Raw genomic sequence first — 12132 nt, forward strand, 5'->3', positions numbered from 1 at the left:
GGAGAGAGAGACACAGGTGGCGAGAGGGAGAAAGACATTAGACTCCTGGCAGATCTGACACTTGCTCCATACACCTGCCTGTTTACCCTGCGTTATGGTGGTCAGTGCTGGAGATAAACCCCATGACCCGTTGCAGATACTGTTGTAGTATAACATGGACAGAAACCCACTTGCAGTATGCCGTTTAGTGAACGTTCCCCAGAGATATATCAGAGGCAGTCAATGTTGCAGTTATTAAATAACCCCATCTGGATACCGCGAGGATACAGCATGCAGAGCGTTAACAGACTTCTGCCTTAATTATACATCAGACGGCATACATGGAGTGGAAGATATTTTTCTTCACTAGATGGCTAATGGACTGTCACAGGACTGGCTGGGAGGGGGGGCTGGGATTTTCGTGACACGCGGGTCACACTGTGTTTAGGTGCCTGATTACCGGTTGGCAGTGGATTAAGTACAGTAGTAGATGTATACACCCTGCTCAATGGGTTTCGTACATATGGATATTTAGTGCCGAGAGAATTGTTTCTTTGATTCTATAGGTTTTGGTATAGGGTACAGGATACCCTCTCTGCAGTATGATAGAGTCCTCAGAAACTGTCAGGTTCCAGCGCATGCACATATTTGCAACACCACATTGAATGCAGGTGTTGGAGAAAGGGTGGGAGGCAGACCCCCCGAACATCCCATACGATCGGTCTACACGCCAGTGAGCTATACATTGGGCCCATTGTGAGTAATGTAATTATGTAGCACTGGGTATGGGCTGTGTTCTTGCCCACCCCTGACAGATGGGGGGGGGGTTTACTCCCCCAGCATCAGAGAGCCCCTTGAAGTTTGAGCTACAGACTAGAACCAGCGAGCACGGTTCACTGTCGCCCTCTGTGGGTCACATGCCTACACTGCACGTAGTGCGGAACATATAAAAGGGGCCCGTGTAAACCAGAGCTGGCATCATTGGCAGAGAAGCCGCTCCGCTCAGTCACTCGCTGCTCTCGCTGGGAATAGAGGATGGCTCACAAGCAGCAGCCGCTGTACCTGCACCTGGCAGAGCTCACCGCCTCGCAGTTCCTGGATATATGGAAGCACTACGACTCTGACGGTAAGAAGGCACTCAGCCCTGCGATTTAACTGCATCATGACAAAAACTCACTACTTCCCAAATACCCCATTCAACAATCTCCCCCCATGCCACTTCCTAAACCCCCCCCAAACACAAGCAGCACACCTTTGGGGAAGCAAACTATGGGGAATTTTTAGCCGTCGATCGGGTGTAAAAGCAGATGCTACCGCAATTGCTCCCGAAATCCAGCTACGTTCTGTTGGTCTGCTTTAGATATTTCAGCGTAACCAGTATGATGGATTCTATGGCTACGAGACCCTCTACGCTCCAATCGGCGCATCAGACCTCATTACTTCTGCACCGTTAGCCATCGTTAGATTAAATGGAGATGACTGGAGATTGAGGTCTCGGCAGACTAAGTCCAAATCATAACGGGTACATTTTGCAGGACCACGTATACCACATGTAACTCACAGCATACCACAAACATTTTCCGCCGAAGCTATAAGACAATCCGACCATCGACTGTTCTTTAAGTCTGGTCCCATAGTGAGGAAAGCTTCATTTCTATCCCATACCCGTTTAAATTCCCTCACTGTGTTAGCCTCCACCACTTCTGCTGGGAGACTGCTCCATCCATCTACTACTCTTGGTAAAGTAAAACTACCAATACTTTACATTCCATCTAAGCCTCTGATGCACCTTGCTCCTTTTGTCACTAATGCACCTTGCTATACACCCTGCTTGCTTTTTCCACCCCTTTGTCAACGCTGCCTGTTTATCTTTAATAATTCCCACCAAGTCCCTCTGTTTGTATGTTGGAAGCACAGGGACCTCAATACTGTATTACATGCTGGAGCTTCCAAGTGCATTACTTTACATTTATCAACATTTAACTGCATCTTCCACACTCTCCCCCATTCTTCTAACATTAAACCACAGCTGCCACGCTAGCTAGCCCCCCCCCACACACTCCTGCCCAGTGGGGGGGCTGGCTGGTCGTAGGTAAATCTCAGGATGACCACAGCCCTTAAAGTCTTCCCTGCTGGGGGGCTCATCTGAACACGCTACACATAGCAGCAGGTTCCAGACTGTACATAGAGCGCCTTTTCCAGGACTGGTGCCGTAATGGAAGCAGTAAGTGAGGGAGAGGAGAAGAGTCCGCACACCTGCCTCCTCCACCCAAATGCCACAGCCGGCCAGCAACAAGACTAAGGATTAGGGCTGAGGGCTCATTGTACTGGGTCAAGCAGTCAAAAAGGTTAAAGGGAAGCGAGATCTAATCACGGGTGAACTGTACACTCACAAGTCTCGTCCGTTCAATCACGCGCAGCCAGATCCACCACCGAAACATGGCCAAGCGGCCGGTGCCTAGGACTAACGAAATGACCTACAAAGTGTTATGTAAGCATATCATGCACCACAGGGGAAACACGCCAAGCACTTGCCGCATAACAGACATACACGGTGGAGACCGCCAGTTATGCGCATCTTTGCTACGGTTTAGACTGTAAATATGAATTGATTGAGGCAGGCGCTCCGAGCCCCGACACAGCAGTATTACCCCTCTAGACATCTGCATGATGTCACCACTAAAAACACTGCACCCGTCTCCTTGTCAGAATCTCATTCTTTACTCAGGGAGGGGCAGGTGACAAGTACTCTACCAGGGGGGTAAAGAAGCAACCCTAGGCTTAGTTGTGTTCTCCGTCTGCAGAATATTAATGGTGAGACTAGAGGGCCAGCAGCATCGTGATTAGAAGCAGAGTGCTTTCTCACTAGCGCAGGCTTGGATAACATGCGCAGGTTTTATTTGCACCAACAATTAGCCCCCACTCCATCCACCCTAATCCATTGAGTCGCTTAACATGCCCGTTTAGTATGCACTGTTAGAGACTGTACGGTGTTAGTGGGCTGGCTTGTCCCAATAGTCTTAACGCGGCTGTGTATTTCGGGACAGGCGACAAAGTTCTGTCTGATTTCTCCACGCAGGAAATGGGTACATTGAGGGTAAAGAGCTGGAGAACTTTTTCCAAGAGCTTGAAGCAGCGCGGAGAGGAGCTGGAGTGGTAAGTGCTACGGGGTCAGGAGCCTCGCTGCTCTCCATGTATCTGCCGTTACTTGTCATTTAAAACCCAGAGCCACCTCCCTACAAAGCCACTAGAAATTCATTATGGCAACAGAGTAAATACAGAGGGCAGGTTTCTACTCACTCTCCGTACAACCAAACCATGGGTACCATGAGTGGTCCACACCTGGAACATCACTGCCACCTGCTGGTACCAAAGTTACCAAGACTTCCTGCAGCAGATCCACCAAGTGGCAGTCATCCGATCTGACTTGAGGCCACTACACACACACCAATACATTTGAACTCAGTCCACATTGAACCCCCATTTTATACTAGAGGGGGCTCACGCAAGAAACATTAGAAGCTGCTCTGAGGTTCTTGCTGGGGATAAACAGTTTAACTGGGATGGTCTACGGGAAGCCCAAATCAAGAGCCGAAGTCTTCATACTCAACCAGCTGCTATGTAACCGACCCCGAGAGACCCCCCACTTGCACGGAGCGCATCCTGTGACTGTCTCCTCTGGATTTTAGGAGAGTTCCAGTGTTAATTTTGGGGAGAAGATGAAAGAATTCATGCAGAAATACGACAAGAACGCAGATGGGCGCATTGAGATGGCAGAGGTGAGTGTGGGCTCCTCAATGTATAGAGTTGTGCTGTACATATGTATGAGGACACGCCTGATCCCAGATCCTGTCTTCCAGCTGGCCCAGATACTTCCCACCGAGGAGAACTTTCTGCTTTGCTTCAGACAGAATGCTGGATCCAGCAGTGAATTCATGGAGGTCAGAGACAATACACACCGGGGGCAGATACACAGCAGGGTCACGCCAATGTATAGGGGATTTCTACCATCCATCCATAGGGTCACAGAATCAATAGAGGGGCTGATTCCATGCTAAGGTTGCCTACATGGTACTTGCCACATATTACTAACATTAGTGCCCAAATAACAACTCGCCAGGCAACATCTACTAAACACTTAACTTCACTCTTTCAGGCTTGGAGAAAATATGACACAGATCGAAGTGGCTACATAGAAGCCAATGAACTCAAGGTGAGTGTGTGTGCGTGCGCGCATGTGTGTATACACACAGGGGCCCAAAGCACATCCTACCCAGCCTGGGGCACAAAGTGGTTACTGCTTCTACTTGCCTTTTCTGTTTGTACCACCAGGGATTTCTGTCAGACCTGCTTAAAAAAGCGAATCGGCCACTTGAGGACAAGAAACTTCACGAGTACACGCAGACTATTGTAAGTGTGCTACAGTGTGATAGTGAATACACAAATTACACTACAAGTGAAACTGTTCACTAGAGACAGCAGACAGACGTCAGGGATTGGTAAATATGTATGATCGTGAATACAAAATCCATGCTACATGTGAAACCGTTCACTGGGTGAACAGCAGGCACACATCGGGGATGAGCGAGTACACTAATCTGCACGCACACTTTCCATGTGTTCTAAACTTAATACTTTCAGTACCTCAATAAACCACTGACCCAGTGAGCTGACACTTAATTTATCTTACAGCTTCGCATGTTTGACCTGAATGGTGACGGGAAGCTGTGTTTATCCGAGATGTCCAGGTAAACATCCTCTGCGTATCTGCATTCACTAAAAGCTGCAGTTTGCAGCGAGGCTTGATGTGTGGTGATCAAGACATGTGAGTGCAGACCGGTCACTGCAATACTGTATATGCCTGCTACTCTGCAGTGGATACTGTACTGCTGCAGGCTGCCTTACTCAGTGTTAACATTACTGTGCACTGCCACGGGCTGCCTCTCACTCTGTAGTAACATTACTGCGCACTGCCACAGGCTGCCTCTCACTCTGTAGTAACATTACTGCGCACTGCCACAGGCTGCCTCTCACTCTGTAGTAACATTACTGCACACTGCCGCAGGCTGCCTCTCACTCTGTAGTAACATTACTGCGCACTGCCACAGGCTGCCTCTCACTCTGTAGTAACATTACTGTGCACTGCCACGGGCTGCCTCTCACTCTGTAGTAACATTACTGCACACTGCCGCGGGCTGCCTCTCACTCTGTAGTAACATTACTGTGCACTGCCACGGGCTGCCTCTCACTCTGTAGTAACATTACTGCACACTGCCGCAGGCTGCCTCTCACTCTGTAGTAACATTACTGCACACTGCCGCGGGCTGCCTCTCACTCTGTAGTAACATTACTGCACACTGCCGCAGGCTGCCTCTCACTCTGTAGTAACATTACTGCGCACTGCCGCAGGCTGCCTCTCACTCTGTAGTAACATTACTGCACACTGCCGCAGGCTGCCTCTCACTCTGTAGTAACATTACTGCGCACTGCCACAGGCTGCCTCTCACTCTGTAGTAACATTACTGTGCACTGCCGCAGGCTGCCTCTCACTCTGTAGTAACATTACTGCGCACTGCCGCAGGCTGCCTCTCACTCTGTAGTAACATTACTGCGCACTGCCACGGGCTGCCTCTCACTCTGTAGTAACATTACTGCGCACTGCCTCTCACTCTGTAGTAACATTACTGTGCACTGCCACGGGCTGCCTCTCACTCTGTAGTAACATTACTGCACACTGCCGCAGGCTGCCTCTCACTCTGTAGTAACATTACTGCGCACTGCCGCGGGCTGCCTCTCACTCTGTAGTAACATTACTGCGCACTGCCGCGGGCTGCCTCTCACTCTGTAGTAACATTACTGTGCACTGCCACAGGCTGCCTCTCACTCTGTAGTAACATTACTGCACACTGCCGCGGGCTGCCTCTCACTCTGTAGTAACATTACTGTGCACTGCCACGGGCTGCCTCTCACTCTGTAGTAACATTACTGCGCACTGCCACAGGCTGCCTCTCACTCTGTAGTAACATTACTGCACACTGCCGCAGGCTGCCTCTCACTCTGTAGTAACATTACTGCACACTGCCGCAGGCTGCCTCTCACTCTGTAGTAACATTACTGTGCACTGCCACGGGCTGCCTCTCACTCTGTAGTAACATTACTGCGCACTGCCTCCCACTCTGTAGTAACATTACTGCACACTGCCACGGGCTGCCTCTCACTCTGTAGTAACATTACTGTGCACTGCCACAGGCTGCCTCTCACTCTGTAGTAACATTACTGCGCACTGCCGCAGGCTGCCTCTCACTCTGTAGTAACATTACTGCACACTGCCGCGGGCTGCCTCTCACTCTGTAGTAACATTACTGCGCACTGCCGCAGGCTGCCTCTCACTCTGTAGTAACATTACTGCGCACTGCCGCAGGCTGCCTCCCACTCTGTAGTAACATTACTGTGCACTGCCGCAGGCTGCCTCTCACTCTGTAGTAACATTACTGCACACTGCCACGGGCTGCCTCTCACTCTGTAGTAACATTACTGCACACTGCCGCGGGCTGCCTCTCACTCTGTAGTAACATTACTGCGCACTGCCGCAGGCTGCCTCTCACTCTGTAGTAACATTACTGCGCACTGCCGCAGGCTGCCTCCCACTCTGTAGTAACATTACTGTGCACTGCCGCGGGCTGCCTCTCACTCTGTAGTAACATTACTGTGCACTGCCGCAGGCTGCCTCTCACTCTGTAGTAACATTACTGCGCACTGCCACGGGCTGCCTCTCACTCTGTAGTAACATTACTGCACACTGCCACGGGCTGCCTCTCACTCTGTAGTAACATTACTGCACACTGCCGCAGGCTGCCTCTCACTCTGTAGTAACATTACTGCACACTGCCACGGGCTGCCTCTCACTCTGTAGTAACATTACTGCGCACTGCCACGGGCTGCCTCTCACTCTGTAGTAACATTACTGCGCACTGCCGCAGGCTGCCTCCCACTCTGTAGTAACATTACTGCGCACTGCCGCAGGCTGCCTCTCACTCTGTAGTAACATTACTGCACACTGCCGCAGGCTGCCTCTCACTCTGTAGTAACATTACTGCACACTGCCACGGGCTGCCTCTCACTCTGTAGTAACATTACTGCACACTGCCACGGGCTGCCTCTCACTCTGTAGTAACATTACTGCGCACTGCCGCGGGCTGCCTCTCACTCTGTAGTAACATTACTGCGCACTGCCACGGGCTGCCTCCCACTCTGTAGTAACATTACTGTGCACTGCCACGGGCTGCCTCTCACTCTGTAGTAACATTACTGTGCACTGCCTCTCACTCTGTAGTAACATTACTGTGCACTGCCACGGGCTGCCTCTCACTCTGTAGTAACATTACTGCGCACTGCCTCCCACTCTGTAGTAACATTACTGCACACTGCCGCAGGCTGCCTCTCACTCTGTAGTAACATTACTGCGCACTGCCGCAGGCTGCCTCTCACTCTGTAGTAACATTACTGTGCACTGCCGCGGGCTGCCTCTCACTCTGTAGTAACATTACTGTGCACTGCCGCAGGTTGCTTCCTGTGCAGGAGAATTTCTTGCTGAAGTTTCAGGTGAGTGAAATCTTTTCTTCCCAAACCCCAGCTAGTTATAGAGTGACAGTACATGAGTGAGTGAACGGACACCGACACATGCGTCCCCACTTAGCGCGACCTAGAACGCGACATGCGTCCCCACTTAGCGCGACCTAGAACGCGACATGCGTCCCCACTTAGCGCGACCTAGAACGCGACATGCGTCCCCACTTAGCGCGACCTAGAACGCGACATGCGTCCCCACTTAGCGCGACCTAGAACGCGACATGCGTCCCCACTTAGCGCGACCTAGAACGCGACATGCGTCCCCACTTAGCGCGACCTAGAACGCGACATGCGTCCCCACTTAGCGCGACCTAGAACGCTGATCATATACCTGTTTAATTAGTGATTGTGTTACCTGCAGGGGTTGAAGCTGAGCTGTGAAGAGTTTAACACCATTTTCAGCTTCTATGATAAGGTAAAGTTGCCAGAAACTCCCCTTTGGGCTTTAAGAAAGACCTGTTTTGAACGGCTGTCACATTGCCAATCACATACAACGCCAGGGCATTACTCACACACAACCTGCCTACTACATAAGCTAAACTAAAAAAAAAAAAAAAACACTGCACTAGAGAACTAATATAAGGCTTTATTTTAGACCAAAGCAGCCATAAACCCCCATGCCATGTACATAAAGGGATAACAAACAGCCAGAGAATAGCAAGGGGCCCCGGACAGCCAGGACCCACCTCTAAAATGAAATCAATTGGGGAAAAAAAACATTGTGCTGTAGTTTGACATACATTATGAAATTCCAACCCCAGTGAGCTTCAGCTACAACTTGTCTATGCCTGTACAAAGTGAAGTTAAGTGTGCAAGCGGCCTTGTATACTGTATAGTTGTGTAAGCCGTGCTAGTGTACTATATAATGAGTGTTTACCACCCATAAGGAACAGAAAGAGCCTGGAACCACATCTCCAACAGCTATCCATTTAGTGAATAAAGGTACAGACAGTACGCAATACTTTGTATGAAGCCTCTTAAATGAAGCACACCATACGGCTACCAAAGATGAATAGAATAACCGCAACAGAAAGCACCTCGTAGCACTGGGCTGCTTAATACACCCAGAGTAAGGCAGTGGAAGTATGCGAGACAGATATTCATCAGGGGTAGGTTAGGAAAGACATACCTGTAGGATCCATAGACATGCCAAGCCTAGGTAACACTGGAGCTGGAGGCTGAGCCAGGCAAAGGTGGCAGGGAAAAGCAGGGTAAGAAAATGGCAAACCAAAGAGATAAGAAATAACACAACCAAAAGCATGCTAACTAAGCCATACAGAACAGTCAAAGCACAAGCACCACCACCACAGTATTTCCCTTAGACAGCGTAACAGAGACACGAGAGCAAGATGCGCACCTGTAGCAGTCTGACCCCAGACTGAGCAAGAAGAGTGCCTGGGCGGAGCAGCTTATATGCAGGAGGGGCAGGCACACCCGAACCAGGAAAAAGTAAACGAGCACAGAGAAACTGGCTGCTGGCACCTAGTGATGGGAAGTTCAGATCAGTAAAGTGAATCGATTCATTTCGAATGATTCATTGAAATGAATCGGTTCACTCAATGTGACTCACAGCAGTTACTGCTTCCCAGTCACTCTGACGATTGGCCCCGCTCATTTCCTTATAGTCTATGAATTCTCCTGGCTGCCTAATCAGGATTATTTGTTTATTGGCATTACACACCAATGTATTGTACAGTCATGTAATATGTGTTACACACCAATCTATTGTACAGCAGTGTAATATGTGTCCACACTGCTCAGCAACTCAACTCACAGTAAAGTACATCACCTTATCTATAACATTCATATTTGGGCTGCTGAAAGTTAGGGGAGGTGGGGGTTAATTTAGGGATAGTTAAGGTTAATGGGGTTTTTAGGGTTAATTTAGCGGAGAGGCCTGAGAAGTTAATTTAATTAGTTTAATAAGGTTAACTTAAGGTGCAGTTAGAGGTAAAGGGGTGCAAACTTAAGGGAATCTAACTCCTGGGGCAGTGAAGATTAATCATGGATTTGGTTATAAAAGTATAATTGTGTCAGTGTACTGTATACTGATGACTTGAATATGCTCTGAAGTCTGAATCAGTGAACTGATGACTCAGAGCTGCTCTGAACGGTTCTTTGAGTCAGTGAACTGGTGACTCAGAGCTGCTCTGAACGGCTCAGTGAACTGGTGACTCAGAACTGCTCTGAACGGTTCTTTGAGTCAGTGAACTAATGACTCAGAGCTGCTCTGAACGATTCTTTGAGTCAGTGAACTGATGACTCAGAGCTGCTCTGAACGATTCTTTGAGTCAGTGAATTGATGACTCAGAGCTGCCCTGGACGATTCTTTGAGTCAGTGAACTGATGACTCAGAGCTGCTCTGAACGATTCTTTGAGTCAGTGAATTGATGACTCAGAGCTGCTCTGAACGATTCGTTGAGTCAGTGAATTGATGACTCAGAGCTGCTCTGGACGATTCTTTGAGTCAGTGAATTGATGACTCAGAGCTGCCCTGGACGATTCTTTGAGTCAGTGAACTGATGACTCAGAGCTGCTCTGAACGATTCTTTGAGTCAGTGAATTGATGACTCAGAGCTGCTCTGAACGATTCGTTGAGTCAGTGAATTGATGACTCAGAGCTGCTCTGGACGATTCTTTGAGTCAGTGAACTGATGAGCTGTAACCTGTGATCTCTGAGTCTGTGTACTGTGCAGATCACTCAATCTAGGATCATATTACCAGTGCAGTTAATGATTCACAAACTGAACTGTTACAAAGGAGTTTTTCAGTCTACTGAACTGATTCATCCAGTTCATTGAAAAGAATCAGTTCAAAAGAAAGATTTGTTCATGAACAGTACATCACTTTTGGCAGCAGTACATGCAGGGCACATAGCACATGAAAGGCATGTGTAACATGACATCTCTGTGTCCCAGGACAGGAACGGCTACATTGATGAGAACGAGCTGGACGCGTTACTCAGAGACTTCTTTGAAAAGAATAAGAAGGTGAGGAGGAGAGCCCCAGGAATGACATTTTGTTTTTAAATGGAACACTCTCATATTAACTGTTTCTATTTAGTATCATGTCTAATGAAACAAAATGCTACCTCCATGACACGTTGCACTGAGGGATACCTCTTCTTCTGTATAGTGTATTAGAATGGCGCAGATATAAATGGCGTTGCTTCTTGTGTGCGGTTACTCTCTTATCCCAAGTGACATTCGTCAGGACTTAAAGAGTCCAGGTCTGGTAGGCTTAGGCCTGCATTGCACACTGAGACACAGTGCTATCTCTCCATTTAGTTGGACAGAGTGCGGTTTTGGTTGATGCGGCGGCAGATTGTAGGGCCCTGCCCGTCGCGCCAGCAGATTGTCCAGTCAGATTTGCGCAGCCCCGCCAGAAGTAGCGTCAGATTGCGGGGCATCAGATTGCCAGTTTGGATGCAGCAGCAGATGTGCAGCAGCAGATGTGGTCCTGCCAATAAGAAACTTTCCCTGACTCTAAAAACCCTTTTAATTGCAGGACGTGAACATACAGAGCCTGACCGGGTATCGCCAGAGCATCATGTCCCTGTGTGACGGGGGTCGTCTTTACCGCAAAGAGCTGGAAATTGTACTTTGTAATGACTCTTCCTCTCTCAAGTAATCCAGGGTCACCCAACCCTGCACACTGAGCACTGCACTGACATCCTGTATCTTACCCCACCCCACCACTAAGAGACCGACGGAAAGAGAGTGTTACAAGGGAGAGGAGTTGTATGAGGGAGAGAGGGCAATTCAGGCATGCCCTGGGGTAACAGGTCACCGAGCACTCAGAAGTTATAAAAAAAATAACAGCAGGCAGAAAATAAAGATTGCTGTGTTGGGCGTGTTAGATGAGAGAGTGCTGTGTTGGGCGTGTTAGATGAGAGAGTGCTGTATGGGGATAGAGTGTTGTGTTGGCGGTGTTAGAGCGCTGTATTGGGGGAGAGAGTACTGTGTTAGGGGGAAAGTGCGGTGTGGGGATATCAGGGGAGAGAGTGCTGTTTTGCGGGTGTTAGGGGGTAGAGTGCTGTGCTCTGGGTGTTAGGGGATGGAGTGCTGTTTTGCGGGTGTTAGGGGGTAGAGTGCTGTGCTCTGGGTGTTAGGGGATGGAGTGCTGTTTTGCGGGTGTTAGGGGGTAGAGTGCTGTGCTCTGGGTGTTAGGGGATGGAGTGCTGTGTTGGGGGTGTTATGGGAGAGAATGCTGTGTGGGGGTAATAAATTGTGTGAAAGGTTGAGGACTGGATGCAGAGAATTGTACATACTGGAGATGGGGGAGAGAGTCTGGAAGGAATGGGGTGTGTGCAGTGAGTGTGAATGGAGAAGAATGCTTCCTCTGCTCCAGCACTCTGCTCACTCTTGCCTTAGTCAGGTGGCTCTGGATTTACTCAGCTCAATCTTGCCCCAGTGAGATGGCTCTTGCCCCACTCATATTGCTCTTGCTCACTGAGATTAAGTTAAGCTTGGTTCTCTCTGCAGGAATCCAGCTGCACCCCACCGTTTTCCCTTGTGGTTGTTG

The 12132-nt window shown here is 49.2% G+C and overlaps 1 protein-coding gene across 1 annotated transcript; it reads left to right on the forward strand.

The window, feature by feature from the left end:
• The first annotated feature begins 971 nt into the window (after nt 1-971).
• Nucleotides 972-11563, forward strand: CALB2 (calbindin 2). The gene is made up of 12 exons (XM_053448451.1): nt 972-1105; nt 3059-3135; nt 3669-3758; nt 3840-3920; nt 4136-4192; nt 4312-4389; nt 4672-4727; nt 7542-7581; nt 7970-8023; nt 10527-10598; nt 11116-11451; nt 11502-11563. The coding sequence occupies exons 1-11, from the start codon at nt 1015-1017 to the stop codon at nt 11236-11238; spliced, it is 819 nt and encodes a 272-aa protein (XP_053304426.1). The 5' UTR covers nt 972-1014; the 3' UTR covers nt 11239-11451; nt 11502-11563.
• The last annotated feature ends 569 nt before the right edge of the window (nt 11564-12132 follow it).

The sequence above is a fragment of the Spea bombifrons genome, chromosome 10 (assembly GCF_027358695.1).
Source record: "Spea bombifrons isolate aSpeBom1 chromosome 10, aSpeBom1.2.pri, whole genome shotgun sequence".
Classification (NCBI taxonomy): domain Eukaryota; kingdom Metazoa; phylum Chordata; class Amphibia; order Anura; family Pelobatidae; genus Spea; species Spea bombifrons.

Coding starts and splice junctions, on each gene's coding strand:
- CALB2 (XM_053448451.1), top strand. CDS start 1,015: ATGGCTCACAAGCAGCAGCCGCTGTACCTGCACCTGGCAGAGCTCACC. Junction 1,106..3,058: donor GAAGCACTACGACTCTGACG/GTAAGAAGGCAC, acceptor TTCTCCACGCAG/GAAATGGGTACATTGAGGGT. Junction 3,921..4,135: donor CCAGCAGTGAATTCATGGAG/GTCAGAGACAAT, acceptor TCACTCTTTCAG/GCTTGGAGAAAATATGACAC.